The sequence below is a fragment of the Sinohyriopsis cumingii genome, chromosome 3 (genome assembly GCF_028554795.1).
Source record: "Sinohyriopsis cumingii isolate HCF-2022 chromosome 3, ASM2855479v2, whole genome shotgun sequence".
Lineage (NCBI taxonomy): Eukaryota > Metazoa > Mollusca > Bivalvia > Unionida > Unionidae > Sinohyriopsis > Sinohyriopsis cumingii.
The window spans coordinates 8,801,276-8,824,205 of NC_142963.1; the positions used below are offsets into that span (position 1 = coordinate 8,801,276).

The 22,930-nt window shown below is 34.4% G+C and overlaps 1 protein-coding gene across 3 annotated transcripts in view; it reads right to left on the reverse strand.

Moving 5' to 3' along the window:
* Positions 1–22,930, reverse strand: part of LOC149802441 (uncharacterized) — a 166,285-nt gene that overhangs the window by 85,022 nt on the left and 58,333 nt on the right. For all 3 annotated transcript variants that reach the window (XM_089951665.1, XM_089951664.1, XM_089951666.1), the window contains 2 exons: positions 17,448–17,548; positions 13,293–13,420 (listed from right to left, as the gene is read on the reverse strand). In XM_089951665.1, the coding sequence (XP_089807791.1) occupies positions 13,293–13,420; positions 17,448–17,548 (229 nt within the window). The remainder of the gene's footprint in view (positions 1–13,292; positions 13,421–17,447; positions 17,549–22,930) is intronic.

Here is a 22,930-nt window from a genome sequence, read left to right on the forward strand (position 1 = left end):
AAGTACAGACTGGTCCGATACCTAACAACCTTATCAACATAATGAATCTGTGAGACAAAGTTTCAAATTGATGAAACCCATCTGTTTTCTTGGAAATGTGTCATATACAGTTGTTATAGACAGAAGAAAAGGAAAGTACATGTACATTTTTGACATCACAGGAGTCTGACATTTTATCAATAAATCATTGATAAAACGTCAGACTCCTGTGGTGTGATAAGGAGATGATAATAAAAGTGACCAACAAAACTTTTTATTGCCTTATTTCTATTTTGTTTTTTAATGTATCAAAAGCATAATCCATATAGAGGCGAGTTAGATGAAACCTCGTGAAAAATGCATAATGATTATGCCAAAAGTGTAATGGTTGTCATGTATGCAAAGATTGTGTTTGAAAGTAAGTCTTTTATCTTCTGACCTCTCTCAATATCTTGAAGTTCATACAGCCAAATGCATATGGTTGCTACTCAATTTGATAAGGATTGGTAATGGGTCAACAAGATGGTCAAGATCAGACTGACCGACTTGAGTGCATCTATTGAGTTTTATGTAGAGACACACAAATGGCCAGTAAATTAGCATTCAGATTAATTTGACTGTAGCGAAGTTTTATTATTTATGATAAGGTACCATCATTCCTCCAGCAGTCTTATTGGCATATCTTGAAAAGCTGCCATGCATGGTTAGTTTTCAAGATCAACTCTATTGTTTTCTTTAACAAATTTCTCCTTAAGACAAAACAGCTATTGGATACATGTTCTTTAAGTAGATTAATTTCATCAATATTTAACTTCAAATTATGGCAATTCCATTGTATTAAAGTGTCATATATATTTATGAAATCGGTGGAATTAAGAGACTTCTGTGGTGCAGTATTGAGGGCTCTCTAGTGTCTAGACTCCCAATTTTACTAAACAGCATGATGGGATTGCCAGATCCTTTAGACAGTCTAGTAAATTCTGTAATCCCCTCTATATTTGGTTTAGAGCATGCATTTTCTCTGGCACCTGCAGTTGGCTGCTCTTTTGGAAATCCGGATTTAATCCATTTTTGTAGAGTAGAGTTATGACTATGTGTGATAAATTGCTGGGTAATCACATGATTTTTGTTTCTTTCAAAAACAAGAGCCAGTGATTGCTGCTCTTTTTGTGTGTTGGGTTTAAGTGCTTTGTCATTTGTAGTATTAGGTTCTTCACTGCTACATTGTCACATTGATTATTTTGATTTGGCTACTATTTTCTTGATTTGCATGGCTGCTAGTATGCATTTTAGTGGCATCAAAACAGAGTTTGGTTTGACTTTCTGGCCATGTAAAGTTGGTCTGGGTACAGCATTTTCTTGAGGGTTTCTTCTCCATTTTAGCTGCACTGGTGGAAGTTTTACTGGCAGTTCAAAGTTGTGTTGTGGCTTCCACAAAATTTCCTGTCATCAAGAAAGCTGATGCCTTTCTTCCATTTCATGAGCTGAATCTTAAGTTTTCACTTAGGGCAGTCTCTAAAGCATCAGAAATGTTCTACATGACAATTCAACAAAAGAATGTCTCTGAGTAGGATGATATATTGTCACCTTCTTTCCCATATCTGGGAGTGACTGGTTTTCTCTTATAACCATCTTTGTAATGGCCATATTTTGGGGAAGTTGAAACACTATGAGGGATTAGGAATGAAAGGGTCAATAGGGATGTTCAAGAACCAGACTTTGACCAATGTAGGCAAATCCTTTTGTACTTTTTTCAGCAAACATTCATGCATAATTTCTTAATGTAAACTAAAGCTTGTTTTGGCATTAATTCCTTTTCTGTTTAGCATATAGCCCTTTACTTTGTCCATCTACTGATAACTCAACAGACTTCTTCCTGATCCCAAATGCATGCCATCTACAAAGTCTGGTTAGCAGAGGTGATGGCAAACTCAAGTTATTGTGCAGAAAGCACTGTTCTTCTGTCAGTCAGTGATCTTGCGTTTGTAACTGTTGACCCTGATATTCATGAAGTTCTTCCTTACCCCCAGAGCAAGCCATCTACAAAGTTTAACAACCAAAAAAAACCTCAAGTTATTTTGTAAAAACAATTTTTCCTCTTTCAGTCAGTAATGTTGATCGCTGAAATTTCTTACTCTGTAATCAATAGGCTTTTCCTTGCCACAAATGCAGACTATCCACATCATTTGGTAAATGTAGCTGGAGGACAACTCAAGTTATTGTGCAGAAATGAAATTAGTGACAGGCTATGGACAGGCATATCAAACCTCGTAACAAAATATGCTCTTACAGCAGGCATATAAAACATCATAATATGCTCTTATGGCAGGCATATAAAATATCATAACATAATATGCTCTTATGGCAGGCATATCAAACCTCATAACATAATATGCTCTTACAGCAGGCATATAAAACATCACAACATAATATACTCTTACAGCAAGCATATAAAATATAATAACATAATATGCTCTTACGGCAGGCATATCAAACCTCATAACATAATATGCTCTTATGGCAGGCATATAAAATATCATAAGATAATATGCTCTTACGGCAGGCATACCAAACCTCATAACATAATATGCTCTTACAGCAGGCTTACAAAATATCATAACATAATATGCTCTTACGGCAGCCATATCAAACCTCATAAGATAATATGCTCTTACGGCAAGCATATCAAACCTCGTAACATAATATGCTCTTATGGCAGGCATGTTAAACCTTATAACATAATATGCTCTTATGGCAGGCATATCAAACCTCATAACATAATATGCTCTTAAGGCAGGCATATCAAACCTCATAACATAATATGCTCTTACAGCAGGCATATAAAATATCATAACATAATATGCTCTTATGGCAGGCATATAAAATATCATAACATAATATGCTCTTATGGCAGGCATATCAAACCTCATAACATAATATGCTCTTATGGCAAGCATATCAAACCTTATAACATAATATGCTCTTACGGCAGGCATATCAACCTCATAACATAATATGCTCTTACGGCAGGCATATCAAACCTCAAAACATAATATGCTCTTATGGCAGGCATATCAAACCTCATAACATAATATGTTCTTATAGCAGGCATATCAAACCTCATAACATAATATGCTCTTATGGCAGGCATATCAAACCTCATAAACATAATATGCTCTTAAGGCAGGCATATAAAACATCATAACATAATATGCTCTTATGGCAGGCATATCAAACCTCATAACATAATATGCTCTTATGGCAGACATATCAAACCTCATAACATAATATGTTCTTATGGCAGGCATATCAAACCTCATAACATAATATGCTCTTACGGCAGGCATATAAAATATAACATAATATGCTCTTACAGCAGGCATATAAAACATCATAACATAATATGCTCTTATGGCAGGCATATCAAACCTCATAACATAATATGCTTGTATGGCAGGCATATCAAACCTCATAACATAATATGCTCTTATGGCAGGCATATAAAATATCATAACATAATATGCTCTTACAGCTGGCATATCAAACCTCATAACATAATATGCTCTTATGGCAGGCATATAAAACATCATAACATAATATGCTCTTACAGCAGGCATATAAAACATCATAACATAATATGCTCTTATGGCAGGCATATCAAACCTCATATCATAATATGGTCTTATGGCAGGCATATAAAACAACATAATATGCTCTTATGGCAGGCATATCAAACATCATAACATAATATGCTCTTATGGCAGGCACATAAAACATCATAACATAATATGCTCTTATGGCAGGCATATCAAACATCATAACATAATATGCTTTTACAGCAGGTATATCAAACATCATAACATAATATGCTCTTATGGCAGGCATATCAAACATCATAACATAATATGCTCTTATGGCAGGCATATCAAACATCATAACATAATATGCTTTTACAGCAAGTATATCAAACATCATAACATAATATGCTCTTACAGCAGGCATATCAAACATCATAACATAATATGCTCTTATGGCAGGCATATCAAACATCATAATATGCTCTTACAGTAGGCATATCAAACATCATAACATAATATGCTCTTATGGCAGGCATATCAAACATCATAATATGCTCTTACAGTAGGCATATCAAACATCATAACATAATATGCTCATATGGCAGGCATATAAAACCTCATAACATAATATGCTCTTATGGCAGGCATCTCAAACAATTCAGCTGCACATTAAGCATTTTGTTCATTAAAAATTAAAATGAAACTGAAATTAAAGTTATATCCTTTTCTTAAAAAATGTCTGGATTACAGTAAAAGTATAACACTATAAGGAAAATAAAAGTTTTTAAAGATAGTAGACATTAGAATTTTGCAAGCTGACTTTTTCTTCTCTCAAAAAGAAGTGCAAGAAAAAAAAAACAAAGTTAAGTTTGAGCCTTCACATCAATGATATGTGCAAGACCCTTACAATTTTTCAGAATTATGAGATCACAAAACATTTTGAATGAATTTATTACCTATGCTATATAAAGAGAATGCAATCATCCAGCTGATGAGATGGTACTAATAATCATTATTGATAAAGACACAGAGCTGGGCATCTGTTACTGAATTCAGTTTATAAAATAAGGCATTATTGGTAGAAAACAGAAATACCATAGCAATAATGTTGTTGTTGTTGTAGGGTTTAACACCATTTTTCAGAAGATGATAGGCTATACATGGCGGTCAGTATTAATGGTGGAGGAAGAACCCGGGAAAACCCCAGAAAGAACCAACGACCCACGAGAAGCTACCGGCAAGCTTTCTCACATACCCACATTGGCTGAATCCGAGACTCGAACCCACGCAGACAAGAGTGAGATGGCAGTGATCCGTAATGGAGAGCATTTTAGACCACTCAGCCACTTGTGGCCCCCCATAGCAATAATAACAACAACAATGACGATGATAATAATAATAATAATAATAGGAAATAATAAACATAAAATGGGAATAACAATAAAGTTCCAAGAAATAAAATTTATTCCAGGTCAGATTGCATAATGCCATGGACTCTTGAGTCAAGCTTCAAATTAAATGTTCATACAGTTTTAGGAATAATAAAGGCCTAATGTTCTGCAAAAGTCTATTTAAATCATGACCCTGTATACTTCAGTAACTAGAAAGTAACTGAGTAATATCATTAAATTATTCACTCTTCACTCCTAATTTCTTTGTTTGCTGGACATGACTAACAGATCAAAGGTTTTAACTGGCACATACTCTGAATTGCTACACATAATCATGGACATCTCAAATGTAATTATATCAGACTATCTTTGATTTGCATATTTCAGTGTCCAATAAACACCCTAATGAAGTAAACTTCCAATGTGGTTATATATCATTTCTTTGTTGGACAATCAATACAGATGTTGCCAACAAAGCTTGCTGCAGCCTAACTGCTACCAGTAACATCCAACTGGTTAAATGGGGGGTAGAGAAGGGCAACTTGATTCTTTAATGAACATAGTATGATAGATTTCAAAGACTGGCTTCTTTGTAAAGATATTTGTTGCTACTCACAATCAGTCTGGCAAGCAGAAGAAAAAATTGAACATTCGTCGGAGGGTCTGTACTAACCACATTCAATAATCAATTACTAACACCACATGCTGTGCCTTTCAACAATGCATCAGCACAGATCACATAGCCTAGGCCCTAATTATATACAAAGAAAAAATACTATTAACAACAACTTAACCTTAGCCAAAAAAACTTTATTGTTGGACTTGAAATGCCAATCAATTAATAAGTGTTAATATTTGAAGGAGTAAATCTGCTTCTTGTCAAAAAGTAAATTATTTAAATATCAGAATGGCATAAAATGATATAGCATGAAATTCCAAAGAAAAATCTCATTTTTGATAAGGAAGTACGTTGATAAAAAATTATAAAAGTGTAATATTGAAGGATACTAAACATGAAGCAACAGAAAATCCATATCCAAAAAGTGACAAATTTTCTGGTAAATTTAAGAATTAAGTATATCACTGTTTTCTTACCTCCTTCTGAATGTTTTTATAATTATTTTCACAAATGTATGGCCACCACATACAATTTTGGTGTATTCATGTGATGGGAGCCATCAGAATTTTTGACACATGTATGCATGCATATCCATGCATGAATGTACACACACAAACACACACACACACACACACACACACACACACAAAAGAAAGCACTTACCACTGGATCCAACATTGTCTGTATGGATACATGATTATAAGGAATCAATTTATAAAGAATGGCACCAAATTAATGAAACAGGTTAGAGACTTCTTATCTTTCAAAGCAGGACTGGAACCTATGCACCAATACTCTAGCCAACTTGACCATGAACTCAGCCCCCAAAACAGCAAGGTTAACATGATTTCTCACTAAAATACTATTCAGTGGAACCAGAAAAGTACAGTAATATGGATATGGTCGCCTTATACTGGCGTACATTATATAATTCAAATAGATCTATTTAAAGCTCAGGTCTGTAGCACTCTGAATGTCCTGTCTTTAAGAGTACCCAAGATATTTCGGAATTTATTACAGTGCCACCATCATGGAAATTACTTAAAAAGATTATGGTCAAACTGAAAAAAATTAAATCAGTAACCTAGAACCAAATATTATACAAGTTTTGATGAAATGATTGCCAGATCATCTAAAGCAGCATTTACAAATCTCAGGTTAAGACCCAAATCAGGGTTGCTTAGGTGTGGGAGGTGGGGGTGGGGGTCCTTAGTAAGGGCTCAAAAGGTCACCAGAAGAAATTATATCATAAAACTAACAGTTGGGATGTGGTCAATTTAGGGTCACAGCCAAAAAAAGGAAGGTTGGGAACCATTTTTCTAAAGACTTGTTTTTGGCACAAGTATTTTCAAATTTGAAAAATCATATGCTGGTTTAGCACATGGCCTAACTTTTTGTCTGCTTCAGCAGTGTTCAGATATATGGGAGGAAACTTCTGCATTACATATGTATGATAAATTAGGTTTCCTCCCTTATTCAACAAACTGCCTGGGTCATATGTTTCTGCCATGTACATCATAATTATATAAAAATGTCCAAATTTTAAGTACACTGGATATTAAAAAATATACACAGCTGCAACACAGTCTGCTGAATTTTGTTTAACATATTAAGCAATTATCAATAAAATTAACAATACATATAGATTCATCAATAAATAATGAGACAAAGGTGAAAAAAGCTTATATGATAGCAAAAGAATGACAATTGTTATTTTATTTTACATAAATACGATGCAAATTACTAAGATAATACATAAAAAACTACAAAACAATTTGTAACAGATGACATACATTTTTCTTTTTAATTGTCCTAATTTATCAACATACACTGTAATTATGAGCTGTTATGAAAATGTAATTACTGAAAATTATTTCTAGCTGCCAGTCAGTACTTCTGTGCCAAGTGTGATATACTGCTGAAAAAAGAGGGAGATGCTGTTCCATGGTGATTTACTAAGTATGCCAAGTAATTTGTGAATTTTATAAAGATATTCTTAATTAATTAATTAATTATATTTTTGTGTTACTGGGCATATTATAAATATATTTTTTTTAGTTTTATTAAAATTACATAAAAAGTCTGAAATTATCTTGCTGAAATGTTTCCTCAGGAGAAATTAAAATCCTGATATTCTATACTATATTTCAGTTGTATGACTCACCATCTGTAAATATTTCAATAACTTCAGAGCAGATAATATCCCAGCACTTGTATAAATTCAAAATCTGGTACAAAAGGTGGTAGAATTCATTTTAATGACTACACACTAGAGAAGCAAAGATGATTTTATTTGAAATAATTCTATTCTGCATTATTTTTGTGCAATCAAAAACCATGCCAACTTTCACCCAGTGTCCTTAAATGACTCTCTGGAAGGCAATCTGGAGATGCAGGTGTATTACTTTTTTCAAATGTGTAATTGAGTGTATTTCAAATTCTTTAACTGAATTAAACAGTAACTATTTTGAAATGCAGAAATGGTGTGGCTTTTCTGATTTCCATTGGAATGCAATTTCAAAGTAGTGAGCCTAACTACTGAAAACTGCCTTGAATGGTTCTGTTTGGCTTAGGAAATTGACAATTTATGACAGTAGTTGAGCACAGAGCTGGTGTATTGACATATTCTCTGTATAGGGTTTATCCTGGTGTATTGACATATTCTCTGTATAGGATTTATCCTGGTGTATAGACAGTTTCTCTGTATAGGGTTTATCCTGGTGTATTGACAAATTCTCTGTATAGGGTTTATCCTGGTGTATTTAAAGATTCTCTGTATAGGGTTTGTCCTGGTGTATTGACAGATTCTCTGTATAGGGTTTGTCCTGGTGTATTGACATATCTCTGTATAGGATTTATCCTGGTGTATTGACAGTTTCTCTGTATAGGGTTTATCCTGGTGTATTGACAAATTCTCTGTATAGGGTTTATCCTGGTGTATTTAAAGATTCTCTGTATAGGGTTTGTCCTGGTGTATTGACAGATTCTCTGTATAGGGTTTGTCCTGGTGTATTGACATATCTCTGTATAGGATTTATCCTGGTGTATTGACAGTTTCTCTGTATAGGGTTTATCCTGGTGTATTGACAAATTCTCTGTATAGGGTTTATCCTGGTGTATTTAAAGATTTTCTGTATAGGGTTTGTCCTGGTGTATTGACAGATTCTCTGTATAGGGTTTATCCTGGTGTATTGACATATCTCTGTATAGGATTTATCCTGGTGTATTGACAGTTTCTCTGTAAGGGTTTATCCTGGTGTATTGACAAATTCTCTGTATAGGGTTTATCCTGGTGTATTGACAGATTCTCTGTATAGGGTTTGTCCTGGTGTATTAACAAATTCTCTGTATAGGGTTTGTCCTGGTGTATTGACAAATTCTCTGTATAGGGTTTATCCTGGTGTATTGACAGATTCTCTGTATAGGGTTTATCCTGGTGTATTGACATATTCTCTGTATAGGATTTATCCTGGTGTATTGACAGTTTCTCTGTAAGGGTTTATCCTGGTGTATTGACAAATTCTCTGTATAGGGTTTATCCTGGTGTATTGACAGATTCTCTGTATAGGGTTTGTCCTGGTGTATTGACAGATTCTCTGTATAGGGTTTGTCCTGGTGTATTGACAGATTCTCTGTATAGGGTTTGTCCTGGTGTATTGACAAATTCTCTGTATAGGGTTTATCCTGGTGTATTTAAAGATTCTCTGTATAGGGTTTGTCCTGGTGTATTGACAGATTCTCTGTATAGGGTTTGTCCTGGTGTATTGACAGATTCTCTGTATAGGGTTTGTCCTGGTGTATTGACAGATTCTCTGTATAGGGTTTGTCCTGGTGTATTGACAGATTCTCTGTATAGGGTTTGTCCTGGTGTATTGACAGATTCTCTGTATAGGGTTTATCCTGGTGTATTTAAAGATTCTCTGTATAGGGTTTGTTCTGGTGTATTGACAGATTCTCTGTATAGGGTTTGTCCTGGTGTATTGACAAATTCTCTGTATAGGGTTTGTCCTGGTGTATTGACAGATTCTCTGTATAGGGTTTGTCCTGGTGTATTGACAAATTCTCTGTATAGGGTTTATCCTGGTGTATTTAAAGATTCTCTGTATAGGGTTTGTCCTGGTGTATTGACAGATTCTCTGTATAGGGTTTGTCCTGGTGTATTGACAAATTCTCTGTATAAGGTTTGTCCTGGTGTATTGACAGATTCTCTGTATAGGGTTTGTCCTGGTGTATTGACAGATTCTCTGTATAGGGTTTATCCTGGTGTATTGACAGATTCTCTGTATAGGGTTTGTCCTGGTGTATTGACAGATTCTCTGTATAGGGTTTGTCCTGGTGTATTGACAGATTCTCTGTATAGGGTTTATCCTGGTGTATTGACAGATTCTCTGTATAGGGTTTGTCCTGGTGTATTGACAAATTCTCTGTATAGGGTTTATCCTGGTGTATTTAAAGATTCTCTGTATAGGGTTTGTCCTGGTGTTTTGACAGATTCTCAGTATAGAGTTTATCCTGGTGTATTGACATATTCTCAGTATAGAGTTTATCCTGGTGTATTGACATATTCTCTGTTTAGGATTTATCCTGGTGTATTGACAGTTTCTCTGTATAGGGTTTATCCTGGTGTATTGACAAATTCTCTGTATAGGGTTTATCCTGGTGTATTGACAGATTCTCTGTATAGGGTTTGTCCTGGTGTATTGACAGATTCTTTGTATAGGGTTTGTCCTGGTGTATTGACAGATTCCCTGTATAGCATTTATCCTAGCAATATAGTGCCAATTAAAAGTTATGTTCGAAAACTGTAAACGTAATGGTAAATATTGGAGAAAAAAAACCACTTTATGATGATAAGCCATTCCAAATATATGTAAATGTTTAGCAAAATGAGAGATAAAAGGTAAATAAACATCATTCATAAATTTTAATTGCTGCTATCTGAAACTTTAAACATTAAACATAAAAATTCAAAGCTGTCTATCAAATGTGGTCGAAACCCAACAATTCTTGGCAGAAACAATCAGTAGACCAGAAGATAAAATGAAAGACAACATAATACATTTATGTGAAATGATACAAATAAAACTCATTTAAGGATTCAACATAATTAAAAAGCTGCAGGCCAGATTTCTGGCTGAACTCCAATAAACTTTTAAACGTCAGGAAATCAAAGCCAGAAGGATGGGCAAGCAGGAGATGTCACTCTTGTAAAATGATGTTATGGCTGAAAATCACTCTTGTAAAATGATGTTATGGCTGAAAATCAAACTTGTAAAATGATGTTATGGCTGAAAATCAAACTTGTAAAATGATGTTATGGCTGAAAATCAAACTTGTAAAAGGATGTTATGCCTGAAAATCAAACTTGTAAAATGATGTTATGGCTGAAACTCAAACTTGATCACATCTCTATAAAGCTAAATGTAAAATTTGGAAAAAATCCAACAATTCCCTGTAAAGACAGCATATTGAAACCAAGCTGTTGATGAATGGATGGATGGATGGACAGACAGATAGCTGGACATGATAAATACAGGCCTCTTTCCATGTTGTCAAGTGGGGCCATCATAATAAAAATGTCAGGGTATCCCATTGTGACATTCAGGAAATATACCTTTAACAAAACATTTAATAAATTTGGCTTAAGATTTTCAAAGATTAGTGAATAAATTAAAGGTTTCTGTAGATTTTCACTGATAAAAATACTTTTTAATTATAAATTAGATTCATCCACTTTTTTTCACCAAATCCACTGATCAGGATATATCTTACCAATGCTACTGTATATTGTGTTGGTTCTACTTTTATATCATATTTAAATCATATTTATTCTTAACGATTTATACTTGTATAATCTGTACAACTGACAATGAGGTTGATAAAAATTGGGTGGAGGAAATGAGAGGAAATTTGACTTGTCATGTGAAACCCAAAATGCTAATTTAGCTCCTGTGCCCTTGACCTTTTATCTTTGGGCTCAAGAAATCAATAGGGAGGTGCCTCTCCCCATGTGTTGATTATCCCTTTCCTCATACAGCATAGTGGCAAAGTGCAGCATGCTATAAATAGAACACCTGTTACCTAGCCGACCACATACGCACAGGCCTGCCTGTGAATTGTTAAGCAATGTAGTGGTGTTACGTTTAACAGCAGTTTTAACCATTTTACGTTTTGGTAATACATCTATTATATGTGGAAAAATTTAAGAGTAAAGTCCGATTGTTATAGCTGTGTAATTATTTTTCACGGAAGAATATTTTATGTGCTTTAAAATTGAGAGAGAACTCATTCACCATCATGTCAGTGAGGCCGCGTGACCAACCGTAGCTGCCATTTTCCATACTCGAAATTTACATGTTTTTCGTCTGCATCTACATCACTAAGTCATCTGAATTTGATAATCAATAAAAACTAATTGCTGCTTACATAAATATCAGAGCCTTTACCTAAGTTATTGAATCTTTCGTGGTTTTGATTCTAATGATGAAAACTTCGCAAGTACTGAATGAAATCCTGCCTGTGAACTGTTAAGCAATGTAGTGTATGTAACGTTTAACAGCAATTTTAACCATTTTACATTTTTGGTACACATCTATTACATGTGGAAAAATTTAAGAGTAAAGTCCGATTGTTATAGCTGTGTAATTATTTATCACAGAAGAATTTTTTTATGTGCTTCAAAATTGAGAGAGAACTCGTTCACCGTCATGTCAGTGAGGCCGCGTGACCAACCGTAGCTGCCATTTCCGATACTCAGAATTTACAAGGTTTTCGTGTGCGTCTACATCACTAAGTCATCTGAATTTGATAATTTATAAAAACTAATTGCTGCCTACATCAATATCAGAGACTTTACCTAATTTATTGAATCTTTCGTGGTTGTTATTCTAATCGTGAAAACTTCATACGTACTGAATGAAATCCGCGGCTGCCATTTTGGAGAGTGGAGATTACGACCCAGTTACTTTAAATAGCAGATATCAACCAGTGCATGAATAGCGACCACGTGATCTGACATAATTGTCATTTGCAGAAATGAATGTAGCATCTAATAGGGGGTTTTTCCCCAAAGGTGGCGCTACGAAAACTAGCTCAAAATGGCTGATGTTTACAGCAGGCATCAAAAGGCACTTCCATGCGAACCTTGTAGAGGCGTCAAAAGGCGCTTCCATGCGAATGGAGTAGAGGCGTCCAAAGATGCTTGATTGAGGTAAAGGGTTAAATATCAATTTTGATGAAATCTGGATCCATGAAAACTTGAAAGCAGAAAAAATTAAAATATCCAGCACCAGTGACCTTGACATTTTATCTCTGTCTCAGGGTGTTACCCCTGCCAATGTCTTGTCTACCTATAAAGGACACTTGACTTATCATGCTGCAGGGAGAAAAAAAATTTCAACTCTAGTGACCTCAACGCTGGACTTAGCAGCTCCAAAGCACATATCAGTTTGAGAAAAATAACTGTAGCGATCAAGTTATGCTACAGAAAACACCTTGTGTACTGATGGATGGTATGAGAGATGGACTGAGAGACATCAATGTTGCTATATCCACATGTACCTTCAGTCAGGGAGATGAAAAAAAAAAACATTACCTTTTAACTTTTCAGTTGAACTAAGCAACCTTATATTTGCCTTAGCCTTGTGCTAAATTTTGCAAGCATAAAAGATGAAATTATCTTTTCATGGCTTACTAGGATAATGAAATAAAGCCAAAGCAACCTACCTCAACTTTCTGATCTATTTGTCTGGCTTTGAGATCCATTTCTGCATGAAAAGCAGCTTCATTTAGCTGTCTTTGGACATTAGAATTGTCAGCAAGTCGCATTTGAGTGTCTGTTAAATGTCGCTGTTCTGCAAAAAAGGAAACATCCTATATACTAAGGATCTTCCATCACTCAAAATAAAATTTACGAAAAAAGTCAAATAATCATTTGCAAGCTTTATAAATCCAAAGACTGAAATTAATAGACTCATTTCACAGATGTAATTTTTAATAAGGGCAAAAGATTCTATTTATTACACGTAGAACAATACTAAGAAATACAGATTTTTTTATGACACTGCAGATTAGTGTAGTGAGTTGATTTTAGACTGCCTCAGATAATATGTCTTTGCCTGACATGACATCATTTGTGATGTAATGAGGTGCTGTCACACGCTACTTACAGAAAGGTATGACAGGAGTATAATGACATAAATAAATAACACAGTGGCATGTGATAAATTTGAATTATGTCATTGCAACATGCTTTCTTAATGGTTCAACAGTAAAATTTATATCAGAAATTTATAAAACATTGTGACATCATTATGTTTAGTGCGACATGGTACCGAGGAATAATTTATGAGAACTCTGGATGAAATTTTGTTTGAGGATTTAAAGATGGTAAAGGTGGTTTTAAATTTGCTATCATCCAATGCTGTAATTATGTATCGAAGTCAATCTGCAACAGTGCAAGGATCATTAAGAACTACGTTTGCAAAGCTTACATGTGTGATCAGCTTAAGTTTGTTTACTCCCTGTAGATCTTTACAAATTGGCAACTGTATAAATGAATGTGCAAGCAATAATCTCCTGTAAGATGATGAGCATGTCCTCCACAACACGTCTTGTTACATAATTGTTTTTTACATCTTTCATATACATTATTTTTATTCAATTTTTCTTGTTTGTTGACTTTTGTCAGTGATTATAAGTTATGTATATCTGTGTTGTGGTTGACCTCAGTGGTCATTTAATGGCCTACCTGACCAGAGACATTCATTTTGTAAACAACATAATACACAGTTACCGGTAATATTTTTGTATGAATATAGATTTAATATTCAGAACATTATTAATGGAGGTAATCACATTTACTTTTTTATCCTAGTTCAGGACATTAGGTTTTAACTTGGAAATTTCTGATCCTATTGACAACTTAGAATGTTTTAGATAGGAAGCTGACCTTCACCCTTGTTCTGTTATTGTGTCATATTTTTTTAATATTAATGTTGTTTACTTAAGAACTGCTCATTCATCTCTTAACATCTAAGTAAAATCAGTCTTACTGATGTTTTTAGTGTTTAATTTGAGAGGATTTATTTATTTTAATTATTTACTGGAATTACAAAGTACTTTTTAATACTTCTTGAACTGCATCATTATTCTGGGATTATTGTGAATTCAATCAAAGACACTTTGGATTCTATCATTGTGATCCATCAAGACTGTTGGCACATTAGCACCTTTGAGACTACTGGTATATCAGCATGTTCAAACATGGAATTCATTCAGAATCACTACTGGAATTCATTTGGAATTCTATATTTCTACTTATGATAGAACTTTTATGACTATTTGGGATTTAATTAACACTACAGTAAGTTCTTGTTAAATTTTCACTTCTGTATTCTAGGGAAATAAATTATTTGTTGAATGTTACAAAATGTTTTGGTTTTCACTCTTTTCTGTAATTTAGTTTACGACAGTCATAACAATATGTAGCAGTACTAGACAATACTGCAATGATCCTATCAAAGTTGCACCTAAATTATCAGATATATTAAATAAAGACATGTCTTATAAACTGAATCCTGTCATATTAGGATGTAAATGATGAATGCCTGACAAAACAATTATAGGTTGAATGAGGTTTAGCGTATACATTGTCAAAGGCTTGCATATGCATATAAACCTGATGCATGCCATGTGAAGAAAGGATGAGTTTTGAATTGGTTTGATTAAACGACATTACTTCAGTTGTCCTATAGCCATTAAGACATTTTGGAATTTTGGTTGCAGTCTATTTAAACACAACTCTCTCATACAAAACTGTTATCTACCAACTAAAGCAAACCAAAAATGCATGAATGAAAAAGAAGGGAAAATGTTTAAAAAATTTCTACTTAATCATTTTTAGTCAGAAACCTTTGCTGATTTTAAGCTTCTGCAGCAGTTTTTTTTTATTTTTAAGTGACAATAATATTCTTCCCCTAAGATATACACAGAACTGCATATAGGTTAATATGCCTATTGCAAAATGTTCAATGTCATGACTAGAAAAACTATCAGCAAACTTAATGTACAACATTTACAAATGAATAGAGCTAGGTACCACAAAAAGTTTGTACTGTGTTATACCGCAGTATTTCTGAACATACCATGACAAATACCACAGCAAAATGCAATTATGTTAGGGACCAACAATTTTATTGCTCTGGGGCAGGGGCCTGAAATTTTTGTCAATTCCATCTGTCATGTGCTAAAAAAAATATCTAGTTGATTTATAGCAAAATAACACCAAACTATATCCATTATAATATCTGAAAAATATGAAAATAAAAAATAAAATATCTCAGCTCAAAAGAAAATTGCAGCCACCCTCCCAAGAAATGGTCAGCACCTTATTGTAGATGAATTTGCTATGTGCATGTTAATTGTTGCATTAGTTGTAATCTGAAAACTGTAACTAAAGTAGGGTGATTAAGTTTACAGTATAGCTGACACCCTTTGAAAGACATGGTGCTTATAAAAATAGGAAGTGTTGACAATCATGCATTCTACTAGCTATATTGTTGATATAATAGGCAGATAAACCTTGAGTGGGATGACAACCAATAGGCACTTCCTCAGCAAACAAGAAAACATATTTAGTGGATTTCAGAAAGCAACTACTCTTTTTCAAATCATTGGATAGTTTGCAGTCTTACAAAGGATTATGTGTTCTTAACACATTAATATATGTTAATAAGTAACTAAACAAATTAATTTTTCTAAATGCAAAATGTTTCCAAAAGTCGGATTTGGCCTCAACATTTTTCAAAACTTCCCATTTTGCCACCATGTTGGCAGGTGGAAATGTCAAACATACGATTAAAGGATCATAAATATAATTATATTTGTAATATTCAGAACTCATTGTGACACATAAAAATGCTTTTTATAAACATAATAATACTTTCTGAACTATCTTTCATGAAAATGAGTGTGTGTGTCATTTGGATTTTTAACGTAGCTATTACAATTTTTCAGTCATATTGCTACGACGTCTGCAGTGTGACAGTTTATAGTGATGTCTAGCACTGGGGCATCATGCCGCAGACATGTAGCATGATGTTCCACCCAGTCACATTATCCTGACACCAGGCTGACCAGTCCTAACACTAACCTCTTTTCATGAAAATGAAAACATGCTGTTAATATCATTAAATTCAAAACAGGAGTATTCAGGAATCTCATATATTCCCTACTGATGTAAACTACCTCAGTACTGGTACAATGAAAAAGTACCATGGTACGTACCACCAGAAAAAAATGCAGTGCTAAACTGGTAAAATTGGGTACATCTACAAATGAATGATACCTGCTAAACTGCCAACAGCAAAGACTAAGATCTGCTGGCAGATCAGGGTCTATATTGATCTGCTGCTGGCAGATCAGGGTCTAAATTGTCTGCTGCTGCAGATCAGGGTCTATATTGATCTGCTGCTGGCAGATCAGGGTCTAAATTGATCTGCTGCTGGCAGATCAGGGTCTAAATTGATCTGCTGGCAGATCAGGGTCTAAATTGTCTGCTGCTGGCAGATCAGGGTCTATATTGATCCACTGCTGGCAGATCAGGGTTTAAACTGATCTGCTGGCAGATCAGGGTCTAAATTGTCTGCTGCTGGCAGATCAGGGTCTATATTGATCTGCTGCTGGCAGATCAGGGTCTATATTGTCTGCTGCAAATTACAGATAGAACTCATAAATGAGAAAAGAGTAAGCAAGGAAGCATGAGGTTCACTGTTAAAATGAATGTCACAAACATACAAAAATACTGTAAAAGTCAAAATGACAAGCGTTACAAAACCTATCAACAATGAAAGCATGTTCAGTTTCTGGCAAAAATCTTACCATCTCTCTGCTTTATAGATAAATGAGACCTGGTTAGTAACATATCTGCACTGAGTTTTCTTTTATTCATCTCTGCCGCCTTAGTATCACCTTCACTTTTCCTAAAAGAAAAAGGCAAATATGAGAAATGATGGCAATACTCTTTGTAGCTGACATAAACATGTGTATGTATATTGTAAACCATTACAGACAGTGATATGCATCCAACCCTCTCATTCACCATTTATATGCATAATTCATATATGTAAAACTTTTTGTTTCTGTTGGATGAAAACTTGTGTAATAAAAGACTGATGTAACTTATATAATATGCCTTTTTCATTAGACCATGTTAAATCCCAAATATTAAATGAAACAATTGATTTCATGTATTAACCAGCAAAAATGTTGTCAGCTACAACTGTAATATCGTAACTGTAAGACACAATCATGCCACCATGCTTTTCTTCGCATTAAACTGCCAAAAATTAGCCAAAAGTGGAGAAGAAAATGAAAACAAAAACAGTTTATAAAATCAATGATATTGTTATCTATCTTTAATTTGCTTTGTTTGATAGTGTTTTAAATTTTTTTTATATTTCATTATATGCTGTGGGTAATGAAACATGTATTTAGTGACTGACCTTGTCCAAAATCAGTGACTGTTTTGGTGGAAAACTTTTATTTCCTCAGAGTGACAATTTTTCTTTTAAGCTGAGTCAAGGACATTGTATTTTTTACGATGACTGTCATATGTTTTATTGTGATTTTGGTAAGGGACTTTTTAATTATAACAAATATGTTTCTAAAACAATGTACTTCTGACCTTTATCTGGGTCTCTTTTTATGTCTTGGTTTAAAATATAAATCTTGTTTATCTAGGTCTCTTTTTACGTCTTGGTTTAAAATATAAATTTTGTTTATCTGGGTCTCTTTTTACGTCTTGGTTTAAAATATATATCTTGTTTATTTGAAACTTAGTCATTCATGCTTTAAGATCTAGCAGAATCAATTTGTAATATCGTTGTGTCCAGTAATTCATTTGGCATGGAGTTTATTTCCTCAAATTATGATTTTTCTCTGGAAATACAGAGTGCTCATAAAAATGTTATTCTTGGTCACAGAAATTCACTGGGATTTATAGTGAATTCATACCTAGAATTGAAGTGTTTCAACAAAAGACTGTTGGTACAACGCCATGATACATGCCATCACAGGCATGTCAACACTTTTAGTATTGGACTTAACTTGGATTTCCACTAAAGTTGATTCAGAACTTTTATTATTAGGACACTCTGTCTGTAATTCTATGAGTATTTTGGGATTTGATTCACAATACCATAAGTTCTTTTTTATTTTCATTTTCACTTTGTATTCATAGGAAATAAATTATTTGTTGAATTTTACAAAGCCTGTTGCTTTTTACTCTTTTCTGCCACTTATTTTAAGAGCACATACTGATAATAATATGATAAATGATGGCTATCTTCTGAAACTGACAGATACATTGACTGTTACATCATCACATGTGACAGATGTCATGTCAGAAGTATAGTTCACTGTGACCCTTTTGGGAGATTTGTAATTTAAAATTCTTTTGATGTGGTTTATTCAGCATAAAAAATAATCAGAACCTTGTTTGAGGGGTGCTATATAGGGGTGCTATATACATACAAGATCCTGGACATGTCAGACAGATTAAGGATTTTGATTCACTCTGTGACCAACCAGATATCAGTTATGGGATATCAAAATCATTTGTTCATTGCTTAAACTCTCAAACACCTTAGTTAAAAAACATTAATAGGTCACTAGGTCTCTTTACAGATTGTTTCTTTGTTTGGCAATCAATAATGGTGTCACCAACTAAGCTTAATTCAATGGTGACTAGGTCTAGGTGAACAGGTCTAGTTGTTACTAGGGATGGTGAGGCCACAGAGGTGATATAAACTGTAACAACTGATATAGCAGGTGTAAATGGCTTCACACTTTCCATAATACTTTCCTGACTTAGCTATGGACAGAGAGATGTTAATAGAAGATTACTGTTGATTTGTTGCTGTGAGAAGGTTAGGCAATTACATTACATAATCTAAATTTAAGTTTATTAAATGGACATCAGTATCAGGACTACAATCCAAGGAAGCAAATCCAGTTATTTTCTTGCCCACCACCTACTGTGGTAAAGATCACCAAAATTATACAATGATGAAATCAGATTGTAATTACCAAACATATACAATGATGAAATCAGATTGTAATTACCAGAAGTATACAATGATGAAATCAGATTGTAATTACCAAAAATATACAATGATGAACTCAGATTGTAATTACCAAATGTATACAATGATGAAACCAGACTGTAATTACCAAACATATACAATGATGAAATCAGATTGTAATTACCAGAAGTATACAATGATGAAATTGGATTATAATTTACATAGATTATACAAAAATGAAACTGAATTGTAATGACAAAAGTACACATTATAAAATTAGATTGTAATTACCAAAGGTATATAATGATTAAATCAGATTGCAACTACTAAAAGTAAACTGGGGGCCCCAAGTGGCCGAGTGGTCTAAAGCGCTCTTCGTTACGGATCACTGCCATCTCACCTATGTCTGCGGCGGTTCGAGTCTAAGATTCAGCCAATGTGGGCATGTGAGAAAGCTTGCCAGTAGCTTCTTGTGGGTCGGTGGTTCTTTCCGGGGTTTTCCGGGTTCTTCCTCCACCATTAATACTGGCCGCCATGTATAGCCCTATCGTGCTGAAAAATGGCGTTAAACCCCACAACAACAACAACAACAACATCAACAACAACAACTAAAAGTAAACTGTGATGGAATTGCATTATAATACTTGTGATAGAGCTGTAGAGTTCTGCAGCAAATGTGAAAAAGTTTCATGTCTCTCCATCTCAAAGGACTTTAAAGTACAAGTGCCAACAGGGTAAAGACACTAATCAATGACCTTGACCTTGAAGATGAAACCTTAATTGTGATACATGAGATGCCAATAGAGAAATATAAATGTAACATGGTTCATCCTTTAACCTCATAACTTTTAAGATAAAAATCAGAATCAAAAGCAACCATAAAATGTATATCTGTGACCTTGAAGACATGACCCCAAATATGGAATGCAGCAAATGTTCTGCTAACAATATACGAATGTTCCAATTTAAATTCATTTATTTTAAACTGCTCATAATTTGAAGAATGTAAGGGAAAATATATCTGAAATAAAAACAATACTGGCCTGTGACCATGACCATGATGATGGAACCAAATTGCAGTACACATGAACTATTCCAAGCTTCATCCCTTAATACGAAATGATTGTAAAGTTCTAAAATTGAAAGAAATATATAAAGAAAAAATTCTGACCTAACCCTGAAAATAGGAGCCCCCCCTTCCATGTATGCAACACATCTGCTGCTGCTGATTTATACACATACCATGTTTCATCTCTTAATATAAAAAGTCATAAAAGTTAGAGGGGAAAGTATGACCTTCACCTTGAAGATAAGACACCTATGTGGTTCAAGAGACAATTTCTATCGATAATGTAGTTATACCCAAATCTGAAAGGGCTGTGAAGTTATAGCATAGAGGAAAAGTGTGCTGAAAAATTTAAAAATACTGATCCATGGGGTTGACCATGCAAACAGGATCCCCATTGCAGTATATGACACACCTTAAATGAGCATGAGGTTTATTTATTAACCCCTAACAGCTCAAAAGTCACAGATTAGAATGGAAAGTGTGAAGGAACAGCTCAATAATGACATGTGACCTTGACCTTGAGGCTAGCATCTCCAAGGTGCTTTGCAACACACCTCTGAACGATGATGCACAAGTGTAACACTACTCAGTGACTTTAAAGTTATACAGCTGATAAAAATTCATGGATGGACTGATAGAAATGTTACTATTTTATTTGGTTTTTACATTAAGGAGGGGGACAATAAAACAAGCTAGATTATAAAAGTGATTTTTCCCATCAAAGTATTGGCTGATATAAAAATCCTGCTTTTATAACTCACTGGGTCATTATGTAAAACATCAGCAGGCAAGATGGAAATCTAGGGAAACAGTAGCATTAAAACAAGTAGATATATATAGTTTTGGATTAGTTGGTTCTGGCCAATGAACTACTCAGACGAAACACTGCATGGCAGGAAAATGACACCTAGAAGAGTATTCTTTCTTAATAAATACTAATTCTGAAGCCACTGAGGCCAAATGGGCAACATCTAAAACTTATAAATTAATCAAATGGCAGTATTGGGCATTCAAAATTATATTTTGCTTCAATAACCAAATAATAACATTAATTGAAACTCTAACATGCTAAAATTGCCATCTTAATCTGAGGTGCAGGCTTTTATTAAATTATTTATGTATTAATGTTTTCTCCCAAATGTGCAATGCACAAATCTCTATTTAATGTATGCCGCTTAGAAATGATTTTTTTGTAGTACAAATCTTTCTTCAATAACACTTACCTAATCAAAATACCTTAGAAGGTCTAATACATCCTTGCAAAATACATCCCTCCCAGGATAAAACTATTTAGCTAAAACAGCTAAAAGTTATGTGCTGACCTATGTGGCAGTTAGATAGAGTGATCAACCCTTGATACACGGATTGGTACGAAATACTGTGAATACTTCAATTACTACTGGAGTGGAAGGAGCTTCCTATATGAAAGTAAGTGCTGGGAGGCTTGGAGGGTGTGTGTATTATGATCAGGCAAGCATTACTGAAGAAACATACATAGAAAAAACTAGTTTCTTCTTCCAATGTTACTCAATCATAATACCTTAGGAGCATAGCTAATAGGTGGATGGAGATACATCCCATTATCCCAGAGAGGCCATCTCTGGTACCCTAAGGTATGTGAGACAGTCTCTAGATACTCAGACTGGAGAACACACTCCATATGCTGGAGAGTGGCAGCAAACATGAAACAATTTCCCTCCTTCAAATCCTGTGGAAGCTGTGAAGTCATGTCCTTAAAAAGCTGTTAAATGACCTCGTAAGGTAACGCACGGTACCACAGCACTAGGTCCCACCACATCAAGGTGAGACTTTTAGAATGAACAATCTTTGATATAAAAGCTAAATAAGCTTATTGTGATCTCCAATCATGGCACAGATAATAACAGAAAACAGTCTTGCTCAAATGCAATGTTGTGGTAATTGCCCTACTACGCGAGCAAAGATGTGATGTAAATTCATTTGGTCTGGGGTTATTTTCCGATATACAGAATAAATAAAACTGTTTTTCCAGGAAGAATGTGTCTGTGATCATATATCATCCTTTACACATGTTAGGGGTAAGAAGACACATGATCTCCCTCAATGGAACAGTTCAGTCCTGCTTCAGGGCTCATACTGGGTCCTGCAGACAATCTTGAGATGACAGGAATTTCATTAACAAAGTCTGTTTGCTTATGAATGGTAGTCTGTTCTTGGCAATGAAAGCTGCG